The sequence below is a fragment of the Alosa sapidissima genome, chromosome 6, assembly GCF_018492685.1.
Source record: "Alosa sapidissima isolate fAloSap1 chromosome 6, fAloSap1.pri, whole genome shotgun sequence".
In the NCBI taxonomy this organism is placed as follows: domain Eukaryota; kingdom Metazoa; phylum Chordata; class Actinopteri; order Clupeiformes; family Clupeidae; genus Alosa; species Alosa sapidissima.
In genome coordinates, this window is record NC_055962.1 from 30,627,335 (window position 1) to 30,652,872 (window position 25,538).

Genomic DNA, 25,538 nt, shown 5'->3' on the forward strand with positions numbered 1-25,538 from the left:
AGTATTGACATGGTGCAATGCAATTGACAACTGAAGGCATAGGGCTTCTAGGCTAGAACAGGAACATCTCAAACATCACACAGACACACTGAACAAAAAGATGAATGCTTCAACATTCATCAAATGGTTTTATGTTCAAATGGACTGGCATCATTGATGAGCAATATGAACTCATCTGTCATCTAGACTTCCAAGTGTTTTACAAAATATACCATTTTCTCTTTCCCGAAAGAAGTAAGTGAGTTTAGCTATAAAGTTCTCTATATTTATTTTATGCTGGTCTCTAGACTTTATTCTTGCACTGTTGCACTGTTGGACTTACTCGTTTGCACCATCACCATGACACGCAATATATTACAATATCCAGATGCCCGCGATCTGCAGCCGTTTAGTGGTCTTCAATAGCATGTGGTGATAAAGCTACTGAATGTCCAACACCACCAGCGATTATGCCGCTAATTATAAACTAATTGTATACCTCTACCTAGATAACCTGAAGTCATCACAGAAGACAGTGAAGGAGTGAAGTACGTTCAAAGATGAACAAATGTTAAAGGTCACTCACTTACCACGATAAGGATATTGCGTTTGTTTGCCAGACTCTTTTGGGCACTGTCAGCAGGTTTGGACTGGTTGTCGCCCCCAGCCCCGAGTAAGTTGACAGCATGTTGTGGGGGCTCCTCGTTTTTTTGAAGTTCCATAGTTCTGCACGAACCGGCATGAGAGTTTTCCAAACTTCTACGATATACCAGAGACTTTGTAGTAGGTCTCTACTAGGGACCGCCTCTATCTCTCGTTGACGTTTCACAAGTGTAATGACTGCAACATGTGCTGTATTTCGTGCATGTGTGTGCGTGGCTGCGCGCGTACGCCCCACGACTGAATAGGCTATTAGGTGCCCCGAGAGCATGGCGTTAAATGGACGTTTGGGACTGTATTCCTCAGTGGCCATTTACGTAATGTATGAGTTAATTCTTGTACAAATAGTCTACTTCATCTTATGCCAATATTGTAAAGATTTGACATGACCCTTTTCTCAGGTCATTGGAATTTTTATAGGAATGTAGTGCGTCGACCTACAGTTTGGCACGGAGCAATATGTGGTTTTGTCGTTATATTATGCAATAACAGGACAAATATGTAGGGATTTCAGTATAGTTGGTTAAGAGCATCTGCATAAGTAGGTGTGTTTTACATGCGTATGTCTATGTTTTTCCCCACATGTTTTGACAGAGCAGTTCTAGCGCCACTCGCTGGTTTATGCAAGCTGTCTGCTGGACCATTACAACCACTTACACGCATTTTCAAAGCTCTGTCTTTTTTCAACTCTGTACATACGTACATACGTTTTATGTATATTTTCATTCAAGAGTGAAAGTATTCTGCAGAGATAAGTTGAAATATACACAGGAAACCTGTTAATACTGAAACCAAAAATATGTATTTTTCCAAATAACGGTTGTGAATAGTATTGTACAGCACACAAGAAAAAGAGAAAGCAAGATACAACAACCACCATATGTAGTTGGACAAAAATCCAATATTTTTGAAAGAGCCGTGTCAGTGAGTGTGAGGCACCGATGAATAAGTGTGCCATTTTGATAGGTTGGAATGAAAGGAAAGGAGATCAAGAAAATCAAGTTAATTCCTGTAAGATTTTGTGTGTCAAAGGCTAAGAATTGGTTTATGATTTTTCAGATTTCGTATGGGGTTATGAGGTTTGAGCGACAAGTTGACATGTTATGATTGTGACATGTAAAGATTTGTGGGGTTACACTTTACTTGACAGTAGCAACGTAAGAGTGACATGACACTGTCATGAACGTGTCATAAACAAGTCATAAATGTTTATGACATAACGCTTCTGTTATTAAGTGACATTCGTTTTTTGTCATTGTTAGGTTTAGGGTTAGGGTTAGGGTTAGAGTTATGTCGATACTGTCAAGTAAAGTGTTACCGATTTGTGTGTGCAAGTTGGAAAAAAACTGTAATGTCTCTCATAGAGGAATTTACCAACAGTGATCACAAGATGGCGTAGTAGTGTCAGGAATAGTGACTGGAACCTCTTGATTTCTTAACCTTAGAGTTATTTTACTGTACTTGTCATGTTTAACACATAACCAAGAGAACTATCTGTATTTACGTATTTAATATATGGCCTAATCATGAACAAAATGAAAATATCATGAATGAAAATATAAACACGACACAAAATTATTTCTTTCACATTTTGCCCTCAAATGTGTTAAAAACCATTAGTGACTACTTTGTCTGAAAATCTACTCCAGACAGGAGACATATAGATAGATAGATAGATAGATAGATAGATAGATAGATAGATAGATAGATAGATACTGTAGATAGATACTTTATTGATCCCCAGGGGAAATTCAAGACAGATGTTGACAGATGTTGACAGATGTTGATTTAAAAGCAAGCTTATGACATAGATGTGCGTTGGACTGTTCACAGTGAAGGGCCATACTAAAATGAGCAAATCTATCTTACAACACAGTGCCACTGATGTCAAAGTTTAGAGGAGTGTGCAACTGGCATGCTGACTGCAGAAGTGTCCACCAGGACAGTGAAGTGATTAATTATTACTAATATGGATTTTTTTTTTTTACGGAACTCCAAGATGGGAGCGAAAATTAGCGTTTATATTTTTGTATGAGAATGAGAAGAGTGATGGTGAACTAACACCAAAAGAGACAATGTGTGGCGAAGCAATGTTTTTTCTGCAACCTGCAAAGGGGGAAGGGGGTTGAGACCTACCATGTTGCCTGCAACAATACAGGAAAATCTATTCCCTTATGTTGTGATTCTGTCTATTTAGTGGTAAAGTGGTCACTTTGGAAGACAAAGTGAAAGTGAGACTTTGGAGAATTAATATGCAAGTCCACTGCAGTCCATTAACTGTTAGTGGAGTCAATGCTAATAGCAATGCTATTAGCATTAGTCAATGCTAATAGCAATGTCTTAGTGTGACCTAGAGCTATCACCAAGTGAACCAAGAGTAAAACCAATTGTACCATTATTTTTCAGTGTTCTTTCCAAAAATTTTAATTTCATAAGAAATCATTGAATAGTGTATATAGTCTTGTTTTCTAAGTTGATAGAAAAGCGTCTTTTTGCTCTGGCCCTTGTCATAATTGACATACAGTATGTAAGTTGCTTTGGATAAAAGTGTCAGCCAAACAAAGAAGTATAGGCCTATACTATACTGTATACTTTATTAGTATAAAGTATATATAAGAAGTATATATAAGAAGTATAAAGTATAAGAAGTATAAAGTATAAGTACAGTATATCCAGAACTTTTGTAACAGGTGGTTTCCCCACTGTTTTGCTAGCATTGTGGACAAAATCTATTTAACATTCGGAGAGTTCTTCACACACAACATGAAGCATATTACAAAAATTAACAAAATGTTTCTACATCAGGAAGTAAAACTACTTAGACTGCAGTCAGTCAGCTCAATTGTGGGTGTCTCCAAGCCAATCATACAGTAGCTAATGATTTGGGTTGTGTCATAATGGCAGTCATATGGGTCTGCGCTGAGGCTGAGAGGCTGAAGTGGACTCAGTGGACAACATTACGGACCCAGCATGGTGCCCACTGCTCTCAGGCCCTTACCAGTCCTCCACCAGGGAGAGGGAGAGAGATGGAGTGGGAGAGGGAGAGAGAGATGGAGTGGGAAAGAGAGAGAGAGAGAGCAGTAGTGTGCAGGATGGAGGGAAAAGGAGAGAGAGATGGAGTGGGAGAGGGAGAGGGAGAGAGAGATGGAGTGGGAGAGGGAGATGGAGTGGGAAAGAGAGAGAGAGAGAGCAGTAGTGTGCAGGATGGAGGGAAAAGGAGAGAGAGATGGAGTGGGAGAGGGAGATGGAGTGGGAAAGAGAGAGAGAGAGAGCAGTAGTGTGCAGGATGGAGGGAAAAGCTGAGATGGAGATATCTGGAGAGGGTGGGGGGGATAGGGGGGGGTGAGAGGCAAGGGTATAAGAGTGGAAAAGAGCTGGAAGGAGTGAGGCAGAAAGCAAGCTAGAGGGAGACAGTGTGTGTGTGTGTGTGTGTGTGTGTGTAAGAGAGAGAGAGTGAGAATGTGTGTTTGTATGTGTGTTATTCGGCCCATAGTGTTCATGATATTGCATGTGTTTAAAGTAGGGCTGTCAAAATAACTGATTCATTTCGATTAATTAATTTGAGAAAAAATAACTGATTAAAAAAATTAGTGCAGATTAATCGATTCCGTATGACCTTTGACCCCGAGTCGTTCTAGTCAGTAAAAATTAGACTGTAAAATGAAGGAGAGAGAAGAAAACGTGCTGCCTGGAACATTTACTTTTTAAAAACGGCCTGATGGTGTTCATAAAAAATAAAGTGTTGAAAATAAAGTCCTCTGCAATGTCTGCAGCAAGGAATTTGCATATCACCGGAGTTCATCAACTCTATAGTCGCCCATCAATGCAAAGAAATAAGTTTTGACATTGAGGGGAGTGTTAATTTATTTTCATTGTGTCCCCTAGGTTATATCTGTGGCCTGAAATGCCTTGTATGTGAAAAAAAAACTTCTTCCCGAAGCACTTTTGAATTTATTTCCTCAGCATATTAGGTCATATCATAGATTATTATGGCAATTATTTGAACAGTGAAAATGATAATAAAAGAGTTTTTGAAGTTTAATGTCACTAATGCTGATTATTCAATGATTCATTTGAATTTAAATATTTAAAATACTTTCACAGCAAAAAATATATATGCGATTAATTTAGATTAATTAATCACAGAGTATGTAATTAATTAGATAATTTTTTTTTAATCGATTGACAGCCCTAGTTTAAAGTAAGGCTTTGCTCTGTAGACATGTATGTGCCACCTTGCAGAAGTGTGTCCTCTCGTTGTGATCATTTGTGCATATCTGTATCTCTGAAAGTGTGTGTGTGTGTGTGTGAGTGTGTGTGTGTATTTGTGTGTGTGTGTATATTTGTGTGTGTGTGTGTGTGTGTGTGTGTGTGTGTGTGTGTGTGTGTGTGTGTGTGTGTGTGTGTGTGTGTGTGTCTGTAAGTGACCCATGGTGACTCACATTGCTTGCAGACTGAGCAGTCTGTTCCGAACATACTGCTGAGCTCCCAGCAGTCAGCCTGCAGCTGTTCAAGAACCAACTGACCATTACAGCCTGACCTCAGATCAGTCTCACATGTCACAATGCTCAGAGGGTTCAACACAATCAACATTCCGCTGATTCAACATTTAGTTCACAATATTCAGAACAGAAGAACGCAATTACTTTGTCCCTCAACATTCAGCACGCAGAGTGACATTTGTCAGTCTGATGGCTTACAAAAGTAACACTGTGGCAACACAAATGCATACTTGACATTCAAACCTCATCAACTGGACTAAACAGTTAAGTGCCCCACGGACATGAGCACTCCTAAACTTTCTGTCACTTGCCACGCACATCAGCCTGGAAACTTTCAACTGACTAGCTTTCGATTAACAATAGACTTCATTGAGAAGCGACAAAAATAGAGCTGAATCATATAATGTTTGCAGCCGCGGCGAAAGGGGTTGTATTGAAAACAATGAATTCTAATGTAATGGTAACACTTTACTTGACGGGTGAGTTCATAACACATTCATAGCAGCTGTCATAAACTGCACATAAAGCATTCATGACTGTTTTTAATGAGTCATGACTCAACATTCATACCAAACCTTTCATGAATGTGGAAGAAAGAATGACAACAACTTGTCAAAATAAAAGTCCAACAATCACAAAGCAGCATTGCCATTTTTCTCTCCAGCCTTTGTAAATATTTCATGAATATCGTATGAAGTCTTCATGGAATGTCACTTTACTATACAAGTTGTGAAGTATTCGTAATCACTGAGTTTAACACTGGGAGGTAAACTAGCCTAGATTCAGCTGACTCGTATTTGTGTAACCTGGAAAGGTTGGACATTCCCAGTAGCAAAAGATGAGAAATCATCTGCAAAGGTTACATCATAAAACAAATACATTTTTATGAAACAAAAATTGTTTGCTTGACCATGTTCTGTCTTTTTGGCACCGGAGTAGCCCATTGACTCAGATGGGATGTGATCAGGTAAGAGGTTTGAAACAAAAATGGCAATGCTGCTTTGCAATTGTTGGACTTTTATTTTGACAAGTTGTCGTTGTTCCGTCTTCCACATTAATGAAAGGTTTGGTATGAATGTTGAGTTATGTCTCATGAAAGTCATGAATGCTTTATGTGCAGTTTATGACAGCTGCTATGAATGTGTTATGAACTCACCCGTCAAGTAAAGTGTTACCAATGTAATTGAATGTGGAAAGTGCAGTGCGTGGCACTTATGTCTGCGTCCATGTGTGGGGGGGCTTTAGACTACATAGTGTACGACTTCACAGGTCATCCCCTCTGTGTGAGACCTAGAGTTCCTACGCACCACAGCACAGCACCTCAGACTACACACACTCCTCGTGTACTACAGGACACATAAACAACACAGCCCACCCACGCGCTCCACTTCACTCAGCTCACAAACACAAAGAGCCTGCTCTCACAAGTCACACAAGTGCAACGACGTGCACACCATTTAAAAGTACACAAAATATTGTTGCTAAGCATAATCACACTTGAAAGTGTCAAACTCTCAGAGATTGATTTACTGTGTGTGTGTGTGTGTGTGTGTGTGTGTGTGTGTGTGTGTGTGTGTTTCAAAAGACGTTTATTACAAAATTTCAACACATTACATTATTAATGTGAATAAATCACACTAAATAAAAAAATCACAAAAGAAGTGTGCAAAGCTAAGTTCATAATTTACAACTGAACACAATACTCCACCAAATACTCTCAAACATGGGTACATTTTCAGTTGCTTTGAGAGAGAGAGAGAGAGAGAGAGAGAGAGAGAGAAGTCTGTGCATACACTCTTAAAACGAATATCCCTATCTGGACACAGAGATGTGTTAAAAAACAACCAAGTTCTGTTGTTTTCAATGCAAGTTGTGTTATTTTCAACACATATTGTAAAAATGGAACAACACAAACTGTGTTGTCCCTATCTGAACGCAAGTTGTGTGGTTTTCAACACATTCGTTTTAAGAGTGTATTATGCCTGCACATTTGTGATACACATATACAGTATATATGGCATCAGACTCCCAATGTCACTGAAACACAATATCTGTCTCTTTTAACCAGCTGCACAATATATTGTTGACTGTATCTAACCAGTACACTCTTAAAACTAATGTGTTGTCCCTATCTGGACACAGATATGTGTTAAAAAAACAACGCAAGTTGTGTTTTCAACACATTTGTTTTAAAGGCGAACTATGCAGGTTTTTTAGCTTAATATGCAGGGTTTTTTTAGGTTGATTTACCTTAACTTAACAGCTTCGGAGTCGTTGGAATGGTTATATGACTTTTTTCGGATTGAATGGTGGCCGTCTTGCTTCCTCCTAGCGCCTGTGAGCAGAAAAAACACCCTTGCAACTTTGGGCCAGCGGGCCGGCGGCCTCAGTGTCAGGAAGTATAACAAGTGTAACTAATTGCTTTACTGCATTTAAATACACATAGACGCCAGACACCGGCTAGAACAAGGTAGCGATGGAGTTTCTCAGACATTCGTCATGACAGAGCCAGTGGAAAAGAAGCAAAAACTGAGAAAACAGCGAAGAAATTGCCAATACTGCATAGTTTACCTTTAAGAGTGTACACAGACTCAGATGAATCTGTTTTAGCACTTACATGGCTCCCCCACTGAATGTCAGCATAGTTCACATGTCTACTACTGCATTATTTGTAATTCATCTGATGATGTCATGAGATCAGATTGTGCTGTAATTGGAGGTAGGTTCTTGACGCCCCAAGTTTAATGTCGGCATGGGAACTGAAACAGTAACCCCCCACCCCACCCCACACACACCTTCATACTCCTCCAATGGAGCACCTACAGTACTATGACACATCTTCAAAGAAACACTAAGTGGATGAAGAATTCATCAGCAGACAGCTATGTGTTCCCACTCTCCCAAGCAAAGCTCATGCACTTGAAGAGTCAATATTTATACTGGGGCTGAATTCCTCAGTTTATGAGTTATAGTTATTCAGTATGTCATGAAACGAGCGACTGCTTGTCCTATGACGCTGCCGATGCATCAGGTGACCACTGTAATATAAATATGAAGTACTGAATGTAAATATAGATTCATAGATTCATGAGCAGAAATAGCAGCTGCGTGTTAAAGATGGGTGCGGAGCGGACGTCTGGCACGTGTGTGTGTGTGTGTGTGTGTGTGTGTGTGTCTCACACACGTCACATGGGCTCCGCTAACGATGGGGTGAGTGTGCAGCTGTGGACTGCCTGCCTGCCTACTCACCCTGTTCTTAACGGAGGACATGCTCTTAAAGATTAATTTAGCCTTTTGTGGGTTGATGGAGGTATCTCTCTCTCTCTCTCTCTCTCTCTCTCTCTCTCTTTCTCAAATTCAAATTCAAATTGCTTTATTGGCATGACAAATAAGACATTTGTGTTGCCAAAGCAGTCATACAAAGTATGGAGGGAACATGGAAGACACAGACATTTCTCTCTCTCTTTCTCTCAGATCAAATCAAATCAAATGGTGATTTATTGGCATGAATGAAAAAAAGTAATTGTTGCCAAAGCTACAAGTAATAATCAACTTTACATTAATATTGTAAAGATAAAATGCAATAATGAAAGGAATAATAATAATAATAATAATAATAATAATAATAATAATAATGATAATAATAAAAGGATAAATGGTAAATGTTACTAAAAGGACAGTAATAGCTTCAGCAATAGTGTTATGCTGTAGAAAAAGAAAGGAAGAAAGAAAGAAAGAAAGAAAGAAAGAAAGAAGGAAAAAACATATTATATGCCTACACTTACAGATACATCTACAAAAATCAATTTAAGTTAAATAGCTGAATTATCAAATATTTACATCTACACAAAGAGGATAAACTCATCAATATACACATACATGAAAGTTACAACGTTTGTCTTGTTTTATGGCAGGTCAAGATATAATCTCTCTCTCTCGCATTCATCTTATCTGCCTTGTGTCAGTCGTTGCCTTGTGTGAGTCGTTTTGACCCCACACTATCCATCTGAACATTTTCTTGTAGTATCTCTCACTCTCTCCCTCCCTGTCTCTGTCCATGTGTGTTTCTGTGTGTGTGTGTGTGCGTGTGTGTGTGTGTGTGTGTGTGTGTGTGTGTGTGTGTGTATGCCTGCATGCGAGTGCACGTGTGTGTGTCTGTGTGTGTGTGCACGTGTATGTTTGTGTGTGTCTGTCTGTGCATGTATGTGTGCGTGTCTGTGAGTGTGTCTGTGTGTGTGTGTGTGTGTGTGTGTGTGTGTGTGTGTGTGTGTGTGTGTGTGTGTGTGTTTGCCAGCTGTAAGTAATGCACTGGCCTGTGTCCCTTCCTCCAAGCACACACACACACTCCCCCACTCACTGTCCAAGCACACACACTCCCCCGCTCACTGTCCAAGCACACACATTCTTCCTGCTCACTGACTGCCTCCACTGAACTTCCAGCCCTTGTGTGATCACCAGAAATCACTTCGATCTGATGACAGCATCTTTCAAGGGTCAGGAGACAAATAGGACAATAGAAAACACATCCCATGCCTCATTTAAACTGCATGTGCCTCTCTCTCTCTCTCTCTCTCTCTCTCTCTCTCTCTCTGTATGTGTGTGTGTCCATTGTACATTACACAGATCACAAGTTTGACCATGTTTCTGCATGCTAAATTTATACAAAATAATCAACAATTCAAAGTATTCACTCTGGCAACCACAAGCTAGAGTACTACTAAGAGTCATGACTCGTTATTTAATTTCGCTGTGAAGTGTCATGACATCCACTCTGTTTCTCAATAAATATATAAATAAATAATCACACACTAACAATTCTACCCATACATCCTCCACGTCTTTTTTCATGCTCAATGCTTTAACGCTTCATGCTCTCTTGTCTTTTTTCTCCTCTGCATTTCTCCTTCTGTCCATTGATTTTCTTTATGACGTTGTCCTGGCCATTATCATCCCTCCGTATTTTCTCCTTTAAAAAGAGATGTGTTTATTTTTAGTGGTGCTGATGAGGGGGGTGGCCAGCAGCACCATGGCGTTCCCAGTGGACGCCCCCTGAACGAGGCGAGTGGAACAGTCACGGCGTGGGTTATCGCCCATCACTACTAGTGAAGCTCTCATCCGTTTGTTGCTGTTATATCTACTGAAGTGGTACGTGTCACCCATTCAGTCAGTAAACAATACATTATTATAGAAATGTATTTTGTGACTCATTATGTGATTCATCCACACATATTATCAGAAATGGATGTTTTGTCACCTTACTTTAACGTTAATTCAAATGCATTATTATGATTCAGTAAATACTGTGTATCAGTATTGCATTTGTGTGCTTATAGGCATTCAGTGCATATTTAGGCTATATCTGCTGTTGGCAGTGAAGCTATATCTTGATACTGCTTTCACCTCAGCTACAGGTGTCTGGAGTAGGCAGGTGCTGGGGTGCATGTCAGCGTCCACACGTTCCTTACTGTAAGGCGTGGGACTCTGGTGCTGGAGAAGGAAGGAGTTGGCAGAGCATGGCTTTACAGCCGTTACTGTAAGTAACCTTGTTTTTAGAGTGAAGGATTTTGGCCAGAAGCAACTGTCAAACACAGACATCTGCTGAAGGTTGTGTGAATACATCAGTGCTTCAGTTTCTCTCTCTCTCTTTCTCTCTCTCTCTCTCTGTGTGTGTGTGTGTGTGTGCGTGTGTCTGTCTGTCTGTCTGTTTGACTGACTGTATGTTTTGCTAAAGAAATGCAGATGAGTTCACTTACTGTATGACATGTTGGTTCTCTTCAGTCTTATGTCTTGAAAACTAGAACTTGAAAATGGGAACACTTGAGAACTTGAAATCGTAATAACAAATATTAGAATAACTGATGATAGTGAAAACCTGAAAATAAATATTAGAATAACTGATGGTGGTGATAATGACCCACCCCCCCCTTGCCATCTCTCTCTCACCATCTCTCTCTCTCTATCTCTCTCTCTCTCCCTTCCCCATCTCTCTCTCTATCTCTCTCTCCCTTCCCTATCTCTTTCTCTCTCCATCTCTCTCCATCTCTCTCTCTCTCTTTCTCCCCCCTCTCTCTGTATCTTCAGGGTGGGGTGAGTCACTCACTCTCATGTTAGTCTCAGACCTCAGACTGAGCATGTGTTGCATGTCACAGTGCACAGCAAAGTCAGGGTATCCATCTGCACAATGACCATCAAATAAACAACTTCTTGACATTGTGTTAAATAACACTTTTACACAACTATGTGGAAATTATAGCAGATTTAAGGACAACTGGCAAAACGACCAGCTACCAGTCACAGTTCCCACTGCTTTACAAATGTTGGAAATAGTAGGCCTATCAAACAATGAACATTTTAAAAGGTCAGCAATACAGCTGTCCAGCATTAGCTTTGTTTGGATAGATATACTCAATTTATGTTTTCCACTACCACAATATCCACCCCACCCTGATATGTGTTATAATGCAATATACACAAGCAAATAATAGAAGGTTATGTTTGAAATAGGATACTCCAATCTAAGTCTACACTAGCCTACTGACATTAGATCGGGTTGGCAGTTTTGGCAGAGGCACTCTGGGCCCTATCATCCAATGGTAGGACACATTGTAGTAAAAATGGATTGATAATCCCACACCATTCTCACAATGGATCAACATGTTTTTAAAAATGGCCTTTTATCCGAAAGCGTGTTTGAGCAGCTGCCGATTCTCCCTTGTCTCAAAGCAAACCTGTCAGGCTCAGAAATATGCACTATTTATACATGCTTTCGATAAGGGTCGGCTCGGAGGAATATTTTTCATCATGTAGACAAGTCTTGTCATCAGAGGCCCCCTTAAGACTTTTCCATATGATAGACGAATCGCCTCAACAGACTTCTCACCCCACTGGCCGAGGCCCCCAGGGGCCACTGGATCAACAGTTCACCTTTTCAGGAAATCTCTCTCTCTCTCGCGCGCGCGGCATAATGCCGTCCAGGCTCATTGGATTTCAATGGCATGAGAGGAGAGCATGAGGTCTGAATGCTGAGTGGTTGACCTCTTCTTTCTCTCTCGTCCTCTCGCTCTCCTACTCTCATTTGAATTAAAAAGTCCTTATGGGTACGACAAAACATACTGTTTTTTTAACATTGTGTTATCTCTTTCTTCCTCCACTCGCTGCCTCTGCTGTCTTACTTCCTCCTTTGGTCGGATCTTCATGCGTGTTGCTTCCATTGTTACCATGTGATTTTGTGAAGGTAATCAATGTAATCAATGTGAAGGTAATAGGTTGTGATGATCTTTTTAGCCATCTCTTAGAAAGAAAAATAACTGTTTAAGACTAGTAACATTTAAGATGACCTATAGGCACGAAACAAATTTGACCCTGAGAGGTTTGTGATTGATTGATCATCTCAAGAGATTTGCACACAAGCTCCCCTTCTTTTTGTTTATTAAAGTTACACCATAAGTAACGTTTCAAGCCTTAAGCTCTTCATCAGATGTTATGGTGTAACTTTAATACACAAAAAGAAGGGGAGATTGTGTGTGGATATTCCTTCCTATTTTTTACGATATCACTTTTTCTTATCCAGCACCTAGTTTTGGATGTGCGCACCCTATATTAGTATATATACTCTAAACGTGCAAATGTTTGTTTTGATTTTCATCTCAAGAGATTGAAATCTAATTGTCACGTTTTCCTCAGTTTTAATGACAGACAAGAGAGACTCATTACAATGTGAAGAGGGGTGTAAATATTCTGCTCAGCCTCTGGAACCAGCAAGTAGATTGGAAGATAAGGAGCAGGGACCAGAATTAGGAAATACTGCGTCTGAGGCCAAAAGATATTTCTAAGCTGTTGAACGACCACCAGTCCATAAAGCTATGTCATTTATTACTCATTAACCTTTTACTTGAAGTGCGGTTTTGGTCCAAAAACACACTCCTTGGCCCATTACCCCTCACTTATCTTGGCTTACGGTCAACACTAACACAAGAAAACAAGTGCAACATATCAGGAAACCCACAAAGGAAGTTCGAGAAATTACTCTGTGCCAATGGCTACATGGTGAAGCCTGAAAAAGGAACACCATAACTAACTAATGAAATAAATGTCAACATCCACATCATCAACCTAAATTCTGCACACATGCACAGTCCTGTCCCTCTAAAATTATAACGTAATTTTACCTATGTTGAAGTAAATTGCTTTGTGTATCTTAACACCTGCAAAATAAGTAATATGGAACTACACATCCGCTAGTCTATATTCCCACTTATAAGCAAAGAGCGGTTACACTTTACTTGACAGTATCAACATAAGAGTGACATGACACTGTCATGAACGCGTCATAAACAAGTTATAAACGTTTATGACATAACGCTTCTGTTTTAAGTGACATTCAGTTTTTGTCATAACAAGTTAGGGTTAGGATTAGGGTTAGAGTTAGGGTTAGTGTTAGGGTTAGTGTTAGGGTTAGGGTTAGCTTTTGGGTTAGAGGTTAGGATTAGGGTTAGGGTTACGGTTGGGGTTCATATGTCATGACAGTGTCATGTGTTCATGACAGTGTCATGTCACTCTTATGTCGATACTATCAAGTAAAGTGTTACCCAAAGAGCTTCAGCACAATACCATCAGTTGTATGAAGCAGCCCTACGTCTTCTATCTGGAATCCTTTCATTTAGGTTTTGTAGAAAATCTGTTTGATGTTTTTTGACACACTGCTTGGCCTTGTCTTTGTGATTGGTACTTTACAGCACTCAGAAATATTCACTCTCCATTGACAGTTGATTGTGTTCTATGAGCATCTGTTTTGTCTTTGCCCAACCCATGCATTGTGACAAAGCTGTTTTGTTCACTCATATGATCCAATTAGAGCTGAACCCTGTTGATAACAGTCCATATTGCCTCCGTCTGGAAAATAAGCCACCGCGACCCTTGGTGCATATAAATAGACATCTATAAATAGCAGACACTCTGCTAACTGACTGGATGCAGTGAACACTTTCAATACAGAAGATGCATTATGCTGATCGAAGAGGCTAGCTAATGCAATAAAAGCCATTGTGGTGATTAGGTTCGATCTCCTGTTGATTTGATCTGTTGGATTATCCTGCATGTGTTATACATGCTTTTGCTTGTTTATTTGGGTGTGTGTGTGTGTTCGTTTGAAAGAATGCTGTTGAGATGATGGAGATGACAGTGGGTGTTCTTACCCCAGAGGTGCAAGATGCTGGTAACTATTTGTGTGGCCATTTGTGTCTGTCTTTGTGTCTGTTTGTGTGTGTGTGTGTGTGTGTGTGTGTCTGTGTCTGTGTCTGTGTTTGTTTTTGTTTGTGTGCGTGTGTGTGTGTGTGCGTTAGTGTGTGTGTGTGTGTGTGTGTGTGTGTGTGTGTCTGTGTTTGTGTCTGTTTTTGTTTGTGTGTGGTTGTGTGTGTCTTTGAGAGAGAGAGACACATAGAGAGTGATGTGTGTGAGAAATAGACTGTGCACGTGCCTATGTGTTTGTACTGTATGTGTTTCTGCACCCAAGAGTGTTCATGCGTGCATGTGTGTGTATATGTGTGCACGCGTGTGTGTGTGTGTGTGTGTGTGTGTGTGTGTGTGTGTGTGTGTTTCAAGGCAGTATACTGCTGGTGAATTAGCAGGCCTAATTGAGCCCTGTAGGGGTCCTGAGGCAGACGAAAGCATCATGCAGCCGAGCACAGGCAGTGGAGCAGGCAGCCCCTCACAGCTCCCCCCCTTCCCCTGACACCCGACACCCTCTCAGCTGGTGGGAGGATTAAGGGCAGGGGTGGCAGAGGGGCTGTGTAAACCATGATGATAATGGGCATCAGGACTGGCACAGCCACCAGTGTGCCACTCTCACACTCTCCTCTCTTTTTTTACCTCATTCCCTTCTTCATTTTTCTCTTTTTTCTTCTCTTTTTCTCACCACTGACCTTGCCCTTTCTCTTTCTCTTTCTCATTCTCATCTCTCTCTCTCTCTCTCTCTCTCTCTCCCTCTCTCTCCCTCTCTCTCTCTCTCTCTCTTGGTCTGTCTTGATCTCTCCTCCGACCTCTATGCTGATTTGGTTTTCAAGCAAGAGTTGTTATGTAATCAGACTCTTTCCATTCGTTAAACTATCACCCTGAGCCTCTGCATCAGCAGGACATCCACATGCAGCCTGGCTCCCCTAACTAAAGTAGAGTGTATGTGAGGGTTTGTCCTTACAAGACCATATCTGCTGTTTTTTCTAAGCGTCGTCGTTAATAAATGATGCTAGTCTATATTTGGTTCTGAAATGATCATAAATAATTATTTGGCAGCAGTGGAGCTAGCAGCCACGGCACTGATTGCACATTAGTATTTTGAAAACATCAGGCTTAACATAACAGCTTGGGGAGATTAGATTGCATTGTCTGTTCATCTAATCACTACTATATCCCATCCATATACATACACACACATACGTACACACACACACACACACTAGACACACACACATAGACACAGACATACAGACTAACACATACACAATCTGACATCTGATCGTAATTGCATCTTGAATGCTCAGGGCGACATCTCCTGTCATAACTGTGTCCAGGACGTGAACATGTGAGTGTCCGCCAGCCCCTTTAGAAGTCACCATTTGATGATATTAATGAAATGTGGAAGCGGTGTTAATTCAACACAAGGCCGTTTAATCACTGATTACCCTGAAAAACACATTCCCCACAGAGACACCCACCCACAATGCCCTCTTTCTCCATTTCTCACTCTCTCTATCTCTCTCTCTCTCTCTCTCTCTCTCTCTCTCTCTCTCTCTATCTCTCTCTCTCTTTCTCTCTCTCTCTCTCACTCTCTCTATCTCTCTCTCTCTTTCTCTCTCTCTCTCTCTCTCACTCTCTCTATCTCTCTCTCTCTTTCTCTCTCTCTCTCTTTTTCCTGTGGTCTCTCTCTTCCTCTCCTGCTCTCTTTCTCCCTGCAATGAGTCTTTTTTAACCTTTCCTGGTTCTGTAAAAAATAGTGCTGGAAAATAACTGAAATCAATATTATATCCACAACAAAGGTGAAGAACATAGGCCAGTAAGCCAATAACACATGTTTATACATGTATGTTTTAGCACGGATTGCCCCAATAACACATGTTCATATGTTTTAGCAGGTATTGCCCCAATGACACATGTTTATGTATGTTTTAGCAGGTATTGCCCCAATAACACATGTTTATGTATGTATTAGCAGGTATTGCCCCAATAACACATATTTATGTATGTATTAGCAGGTATTGCCCCAAATGATGGGTGGAACAATATGTGTCCCAGACATGGCCTACCATGACTCAGGCTTAAAGGCTTCTGTAGCTGAAGCATGTGTGTGTGTGTGTGTGTACTGTATGTGTGTGGCATGTGTGTAAGTGTGTGTGTGTGCGCGGGTGTGGGTGTGTGTGTGTGTGCGTCCATGTGTGTGCATGCATGCGGGGGTGTGTGTGTGTTGTGAACGTGTATGTGTGTGTGTGTGTGTGCGTCCGTGTGTGTGTTTGTGTGCGTGCATCATGTGTGTGTGTGTGTATGTGTGTATGATGCTTGGTCCTGTCCCATCACAATTGAAGAGCCACTCATGTGAGAAAGCAGTGAATCATGGCTGGAGTGTTTTCACCACACACACACACACACACACAAACACTCAGCAAACACACTGTGACATCCGTTGTTTCCCTCAGTCTCCATGTCTCTACACATGACTTCATTTCACACTTGCGACATGGTGAAATATGAAATAAAACTTTTCACAGATCTACAAAGTTACTCCATCATTTGATTAGACTTTACTTTGGCTCATTTGATCACTGTTATCACAGAGATGGCAGAGATCTTCCCTTTAATTCTGAGACTTTTTAATCATCTTTTTTTTCCGTAAGGAGAATTCTCTCTTTGTGCCTGGAGTGCTCAGATGCATTAATCTCTACACAAGACAGAAGAGAACATGGCAGAAGTAAGATCTTATCAGGCAAAAAGTACAAAAAAGAGAGTTGAAGTTGGGCTTTGACCTGGCATTTTCTTCATCTGTGCTTCTTTAACTCTCTGAAATAATATCGCAAATATCTGTGGCACCAGACTGAATGAAAGGAGTAGAGAGAGAGAGAGAGAGAGAGAGAGAGAGAGAGAGAGAGAATATTGTGGCAATCATGCTATGTCCTGAGCGACTTGACACTAAGTGCTGATGGGAAAAGGTTTGGAGCAGCTAAGTGCTGTTCCCCCCTCATTCTACCACCTCCTCAACCCTGTGTGTGTTTGTGTGTGTGTGTGGGTCGCATGGGGTGGAGTTGGGGGGTAATTGAATCCATTCAATTACAATCCAAAAAAACATTTCAGCTCTTTTTTTATCCAATATCATCATTAGACACACGTCTCCCCCAGGTGTCATAACTGTGTTGGTGTATTGTTTCCATCCAGTCCTAAAATGGCCGTGTGGTCGTGTTGTTGTTTTTGATCAGGCCGCCTCCACAGCCATCGTGCCACAGCACTCCTGAGCGGGGCTTCTCTGTCCATGTGGCAGTGGGAAGGGGACTGCACGTCTTTCAGCTGACTGACTCCCCTTCACATCCGCGCTCCCAAATCGCTGTAATGACGTCGCCCCCTCCTCTCTTCTAGGACCCCATGTCTCAGTCCAAGAGTGCTATGATAACACACCGTTTCTCAAACTCAAGGGCGGGGGGGGGGGGGTAGGGGGGGGTCCTTCATGGCTTCTATTTGAAGGATGTTACGTCATCGAGTCCCGCTGAAGAACTGTTCCAATGTCAAGCATCCGTCAAATTCTAACAAGGACGAAGTCCTTCGTTTTATCGAATTTTCCAGGATGCATACTGTATCTTCAGCGTGCTTGGAACACCCACAATCCTGTGCGCACATTTATGAAGGATTTAAAAACTGTACAAAACAAGGCAGTTCACAATGTATTTAAATGTAAACATCGTCTTATTGTCACTGTGTAAAGTACCCTGAATGAAGTATGGGCTTAGGTCATTTTGACAACTTTGAACTCTCACACAGTATTTGTGTGAAGAAGCCATTTAGGAAGGCTATTTAAACCTCTTCCCTTGAGCATTTTGAGCACGGTTTTGCTTAATAGTAATGCAGACAGGAGGCATGATTTTCAATAACACACACCTGCAGCTTCCTGCACACTTGCTAGTCTGTGCCATTGTGTGTTTTCCGAATGCTAAGAAGAAGCCTTGCCTCGTCTTTGAAGGATCTGACTTGGCAGGGTTTCCTACTGAGGCAGAATCCTCGAGGATCCTCTAGTTTGAGATTTAGAGACCGTGGTCGCAGCCAGGAGGTTGCAGGGCAAAGGTCACGTTTCTGCTACATACAGGAACTAGCTAAAGTGGCTGTCTTTCAGCTTAGCTTCCTTCATGTTCAGCTTATCTTCCTTCCTGTTCTAGCTTAAATGTTTAATATTACACAGTGCACATTGTTATGTTTTACATGATAGATACTATGATATAACTATGATTTGACCATATAGCATGAAAACAGTGGCTATACACCAGTGCTCATTCATATCTTGAATGTGCTACCAACACACTCTGTATGGCTGACATTTTGTAATCAAGATGCATTTTAAAAATGCATTATGTGAATTGGTTTTGGTTTGGCAAATGGTTGTTGATCCTTGATCTTACAGTAACAGCCAATGAAATGACATATTTTCCCTGCTCATAGAACCATGTTTATTTGTTGAAATAGTTTATGGCCCTGTCCAAATTTTCTGTGTCTGTTTGTCATTTACAGAATCTACACTGAACTGACGGCTGGAGTACCATGAAGAACAATTAGCTGAAATGAAAAAAGTCTATTGGATTACAATCTTAAACTGCACCTGCTCTACCGGTGATAGCCTGAATCAGAGCCCAAGGGCACGTTACTGAATTTACAGTATCAAAAATTGTATTTGTCATTTCTTAGATTTTTTTATGCAAATGTACTGAAGTTTCATGGATAATTAACACACAATTGCACACTGGGCTTAAAAAAAGCAGAGACCTAATATATTCACTTGTCAAATTTATTTAAATGTATTTAAATCTTCAAGCTGTTATAGACTGCATCTCAGGTCAATGCAGCTTATGGTCATTGCTTTAGTCTATTTTTAGCTCAGCTTTGCAAATTCACCTGTCAGGCAACATGAAGATTAAGCAATTGATCAATTGATTTATTGATCAAATGCCTCATTCCATGAGCACTCTAATTTATGCCTGGCATTGACCTCCTAAAGGAATCAGTTGATCTTTATTTCTAAAAATAGACCATTACTCCTCCAAGGGACCTCTTTGTGTCTTTACACTTAAAAATAGCTGACACCATCAACCCTTTTTTCCCAGTAAATTTAAATTACATGCTTAATGTGTTGTATTGTGTTACAGTACATAATGTTATTGGAGAAAATCTACATTTTGAACAGGATTTCAATACCGACTTACTGATGAAAAATATCACGTGTATAGGTAGAAGTGTAAGTATGAGAATGAGGGACCTGCTTTTGTCAACAAAGAGTCAACAAGGAACAGGCAGTTACTCACAATTCGGAACAACAGGAAATAACAATAACAGCTGATAGAAATCATCCATTCTGTGTGTCATTAAATCATCCTCTGTCCTCATCCTGAGCCTCTGGGGAGCTTTGTCATTGGAATGAGTGAAAGTCTACTTTGGTAACCTTGCAACAAAAATTAGCTTTTTGCTGATATAACGTTTGATATTATCATGTGTTAATGATGTTCTTTCTTCAAAGCACAATGTATTTGTTTATGTTTCGCAAATGTTGTACTCTGCTGTCATGCATTACAGTAAATTAAATCATAAAAGTGTATGAAAATCCATTAAAATCACAATATTCAGATATGACCAAAACGCCAACAGGTCTGGGATGGATTACTGAATGAAACAAGAACTCAGGGGGCCATGAAGCTAAAGCCTCTGCATGAAGTTGCTTCTTCTCCACCCTTCTCTTCTCTTTCCACAAAACTCACCAGAAGTCATCATTTAAACATCTTAAACAAACAAAAAAAAAACATTAAAACAAAAAAAAAACATTAAAACAAAAAAAAACATCAAAACAAAACAAAAAACATATAGGGGGTCCTAAATCTTCCACCTGTAACGTGTTGTAATTACATATCAGGAAAACAGAAAACAAAACAAGCTAGTGAAACAAACCAAGCTTTCAGTGAACCCATGCTATTACTTATTTATGTTTATTAAATAGGCTGTTCCATCAGATATTGAATCATCAGGTACAGGGCGAAGTTCCTTTCAGAGTATGACAAAACTAAAAGGCTCCCTGAAATAAAAAATAAAAAAAACGTTTATAAGGAACTGACAAGAAGAACCTTTTAGCGCTTTCTATGCACTTACCGGTGACGTTCCCTTAGGGACATAGACATCTCTCATGTTTCAGTCAATGTGAAAAAGCTTATTCAAAGTCTGAAAACATTGTATGATGTTGATTAAAATGCTACATGACTTCGAAAATTAAAAGCTGATTTAAAAAGGCATGTGTGTTGCGTTAGTCTATCTTTCACAAGCCTGCGCGCGCATGGGTTAAGAGGAGGGGTGGGGAAAGGAAACGATAGGAAGAGAGGAATAGGGTGTTTGAGAGTGTAAGTGAGTTAGAGGGAGGGAGAGAGATAGAGAGAGCGGCATGCGAAAATAGGGGGTGGTGCTGAACGAACAGCTCCGAGAAAACGCGCGCTTCGGCAATAAAGTCACCATCGGATCTGGCCGTCCACCGGTGCACCCCCGGTCCTCTCTGACCAGACCAAGCGGAGCCATGAACCAGCCCAGCTCGCCGTCCTCAAGATCCACCGTCAAACTTTTGGAGCCCACCTACTCACCCTGACCATGAAGAGGCAAAACGTGAGGACCCTCGCGCTGATCATTTGCACGTTTACCTACCTGCTGGTCGGAGCGGCTGTTTTCGATGCCTTGGAGTCTAAAAAGGAGACTACCCAGAAGAGAAAGCTGGACGCGAGGAAACGGGAGCTGATGGAGAAATACAACTTGTCCAAAGTCAACTTCGATGAGCTGGAAGGGGTGGTATTGCAGCTGAAGCCGCACAAGGCAGGAGTCCAGTGGAAATTCGCAGGTTCTTTTTACTTCGCCATAACTGTGATCACGACCATAGGTAAGATGAGTTAATAGACTTCAAAAGTTAAAGGTTATCACGCACTAAGACACGAATCATCTGTTCATTACACTTGACACCACACACAGCAGAAGGTTTTTTTTTACCTGAAATAACTTCAGGTTCATCTGCCAGTAAACTCCAATTTCGCTTGTTTTGAAAGAAATCAGAGTAGCCTTAGTCTGCTGCTAAGAAATACAGTGCCCTTCCCGATCTGTAGTCGTTAGTCTGTACGATAGTCCACATATTGTTTCATCAACTAGTTATAGTATATGTTGCCCATTATAATCAAATATGGAGCCATAACAACTGTGAGTGGTTTATGGGCACCCTCGGGACTAGTTGATCACATCACTTACGGGGATGAAATGTCTACTCGGTTCCATCATGCGTAAAGGGTACCCAGAGATCGCTCCATTCCACTTGCTTTAGACTTGTTGAATGACCCCTTACAGATGGACCACGAGGAGGCGATTTTTACAGCGTTTTATGCCCCTGAGAGATTAAAAAACAGTCATATTTTGGAGTTAAAATATTAATCCTGTTAGTTAAAGAAAAAAGTACATTTTTCTCATGGCCGTGGTCCTAAATGTGCTTATGGCCAAGCGCTTCAGTTAGAAAAAACACGAGCCTCACCTACGAAACATGGTCGTTTAAATGGAAAAGGGGGTATAGTCTGGCTTTCAGCGGAATTCAATGTCTTACCAATTCAGACAGGCTATGTCAACACTTTGAGTCGTTGTCAGAGACTGCTTGAGCGTTTGGCCGTCACGGTGTCTGGGTACAGGTGGCAGCCATTGGACCTGTTCGCACATGTTGCCTATTGTGCATATTCGACAGTCAAAGGCCTACTGTCGAGAGACATGTTAATATATTGTCAGCGTTGTCACCTGCTTGTCACGATCTACACTTACATTGTTGTCAGTTGATCTTACAAACACAACAACTTCCGGACAATCTGTTAATCTGAGGTATTTTTAAGTACATACATGAAATAGTGTTAAATGCAACAGCTTGTTTGCAACAAAACTAAAGCATCAGGAATGTTAAAAATATATAGGAAATATATCCTGGAAATGTCACGAATTGTCCATCAAGTTCAACAGCATCATGTAGGCCTATTCATATGCATTATTATACATAATATTCTACGCATATAGACATGTGCATGTTTTATTTTGATCCATTCATCGGGTGGTGAGAGAAACAACATAATCAATTTTATATGCATATTAATATTGCACCATGGCACTTTCATGTACATGAGCCCTCTTGGACTTGAATAGGGCTTTACTTGGACTGGAGGAAAAGAAACAATGACAGAGCAAGGAAGACAGGCGTTAGGCGAAGTATCGAGTCATACAGCAAATACTCATTCTGTCTTACTTCCACTTCTATAACAAGTTTTAATTAGCCATAGCTGACAGAGCTAGCATCTGTAGGCAGGTCCCGTTGCTTTGACCAAACACACCTTGTCCTTTTGCCTTTGATTCCATCTCCACCCCAAGTGTTTGCCCACTGCAAAACCCGACAGCCACTGGGCACTTGTTCACAGCGACCTGGGGTGTAACCTAGCACGTCGCTAGCGCTAATTGCGTGCCAACTTGATCCGTCCAGCTGAAACCGCATTCTGTAATTGTGAGAGCGGGCCAGGCGAGCTAGCTGGAGTGACAGAGCTTTTCACTCTGTCCGTCAAGTATTGATGAGAACACTGCCTCCACTGACCCCCTCCCCTCACCCATACACCCACCTGGTTTGCCCAGCCACTGAACCTCCTAGACCAGCCACTCTACACTCTCCCATCACCCCTCGCACCACTACCTGGGAGCCTAAGTCCCATGGTCTCCTCAGGCACACCCACATCCCCTACCCTTTCATCCATTAAGTGGCTTGGAGAGTTGCACTTTATTTTGCAGGCACACACCCTGTATTCATCAGCGGGCAATTTGCAGGCTGATATCCTTGGTGAGGTACTTTACAGGCATCGTTAATCATTAATGAATGAGTTTCTTTTTTATAAGCTCTAAGAGGCAACTCATCACATCACGTTTGTTGTGGTTTAGGAACTTGAGTGGTTTAATCAACACAAAATAATGTGAAAAGAATATCACAGCTTGACAGACATGCTTCCTGCAACTGCCTGAAAAACTGTCTTGAAACCTGTTGTCTGATACTGTTTTGAAACGGCTGTCCCTCTATGAACTATTGTACCTTCAGCGAAACAATGTTCATCTTGGGGGTTGTTAATGTTGCAGGACTATTTTGTGGGAAAACGGGCCTGCATCTCCTAACAAAAGAGCTCTGAGCGATCGAGACAGTGACAGACTCTCAAGGGATTAGCAAATGACTGACATGAAATAAGAGGAGGGGAAGAAAGAGTACATGAGAGATAGAGAGAGAGAGAGAGAGAGAGAGAGAGAGAGAGGGAAAGAGCACATGAAAAACATTAGTTTCATAAAATGCAATGTTTTCTTGAGCTGAAGGGCAAGTTTTGAGGGGGGAAAATAAGAGGGCTCATGGTTGGTCGGGTGGGAGAGGGGTTACAAAAACAGAGGAGATAGGGAGGATTTAGAAGCAGAGAGAGAGGGAGAGAGAGAGAGATGTGAGAGTGTGATGAGCTTTAAAGCCCACGTGAGAATAACACCCAAGTGGAGTCTGCTAACAATGTGCCTAGAGAGGGTGTTTGGGATGATTTGACCTCTCGCTGCTTGCGCACGTGCATAAACACATCCCAGTGTTTTAGTTAGGGGGTGGGTGGTGTGTGGAGAGGCGTGTGTTTGGGGGCTTTCTGAGAACGGCCAGTGCACAGTACAGTGAAAATCAACAGAACCAGAACCACACTCCCCCACCATCCCACCCCTCCCCAATAAAAAAAGATTGTTCTTCCCCTTGCCTTCTCCTGGGAAAGAGGCTGTGACATGGAAGGAATTTGGGATCACGAAGAGTAAATAAAGCTGTGGACCTGCAGAGCTGACATTCCGATATCCCTGGCACGCCTGATGAAGGAGGGGTGGGGGGGGGGTGCAGCCATGTGGGTCTTGGCATCAGGAGGAGGGGTTTTTGGGCTCTGCTCTGCTGGGACCTGTCAGCAGACATCCACTTTGGGTAAATGCCCCTGGCATTGCCCCCCCTAAGCCCCGACCCCTCCCACCCCCTCCCAGCCCATTCTCACGTCACAGGGGCACAGGGCACCAACCCCCCCCCCCCCCCCGGTTGATGGCACAGCTGGGTATGGGCAGAGACTTTCAGCAGTGGCTTACTTTCAGGAGCTTTTGTAGGTTGTTGGGGATCACAACAGTAGGCAGCAGGCAGCAGGCAGGAATAGCAGCCGCGTCTCCCTCTGGCCTGGGTGAAGCCGTCGGCTTCCCGGCGTCTCTGCCTCTCTGATGCCACGGCTCTTAGCTCGAGTCGCTTGCTTGTTCTCGTCTTTTGACTGACGCTTTGTAGTTCCAGCAAGTGGCAGCTGCAGAGAATGGAGGCTTTTTGAGAAAAAGGTTTTAGTGCTATGGAATTGTCTCTCAAACAACAAATGACCCTGTCACTTAAAAGTGCATTACTTTACCCATAGCAAATGGGACCATGCCCTGTCCTGAATAAATGTTATGGAAACAAGTCTGGATCCCCTTTGATGGATCACTAAATAATAAGTCTGGGTCTCCTGTTCCAGTGCCAATCTATAGGAGTTTATAATAGGTTTTAGATTTATGTCAACAAATGGCAGTCAGAATAATATATTCAGTATGCTGGAGAAATATTAAACATGGCCGGCAGAAAACAGCTTTTGACAATGACACTTGGGGCTTTGTGGAGACTCTCTCACCTACCGCAGCCTACTTAGGTAATCTGACCTGCTTTTAAACTGGTTGGATCGGCCGTGCTCATAAAGCCGTTGATGAATAGCTCTGAACAGAGGCTCCAACAGGCAGAACTGAACACACATACTTACAGAACTGTGAACCAGCCGAGGTCTAGTGTGTATATACAGCCGTTAGCATACACACTTAAATGTACGTGTGCAGACACACAAACACACACACACACACACACACACACACACACACACACACACGCACACACACACACACACACACACACTGAAACAGACACAGACACACACACACACACACACACACACACACACACACACACATACACATACATACATACACACAGACAGATGCAGACACACACAAGGACACACTTGTTTACCTTTTGATTCATTGGACCTCATGTTATGATCAAAGATTTTT

At 41.6% G+C, this 25,538-nt stretch overlaps 2 protein-coding genes and 1 long non-coding RNA gene across 3 annotated transcripts in view; 2 read left to right on the top strand and 1 right to left on the bottom strand.

Annotated features, from left to right (window-relative positions):
- enpp1 (ectonucleotide pyrophosphatase/phosphodiesterase 1) overlaps window positions 1-810 on the bottom strand; it is a 50,348-nt gene extending 49,538 nt beyond the window's left edge. The window contains exon 1 of the mRNA XM_042095625.1: window positions 570-810. Coding sequence (XP_041951559.1) covers window positions 570-701 — 132 coding nt within the window. The 5' untranslated portion in view covers window positions 702-810. The remainder of the gene's footprint in view (window positions 1-569) is intronic.
- Window positions 811-886: 76 nt separating this feature from the next.
- On the top strand, window positions 887-10,652 carry LOC121710951. Its single transcript, XR_006032193.1, has 3 exons — window positions 887-961; window positions 10,136-10,286; window positions 10,547-10,652. It is a non-coding gene; the product is annotated as an uncharacterized LOC121710951 (long non-coding RNA).
- Window positions 10,653-20,807: 10,155 nt separating this feature from the next.
- kcnk3a (potassium channel, subfamily K, member 3a) overlaps window positions 20,808-25,538 on the top strand; it is a 37,903-nt gene continuing 33,172 nt past the window's right edge. The window contains exon 1 of the mRNA XM_042096446.1: window positions 20,808-21,288. Within this exon, the coding sequence (XP_041952380.1) occupies window positions 21,006-21,288 (283 nt within the window). The 5' untranslated portion in view covers window positions 20,808-21,005. The remainder of the gene's footprint in view (window positions 21,289-25,538) is intronic.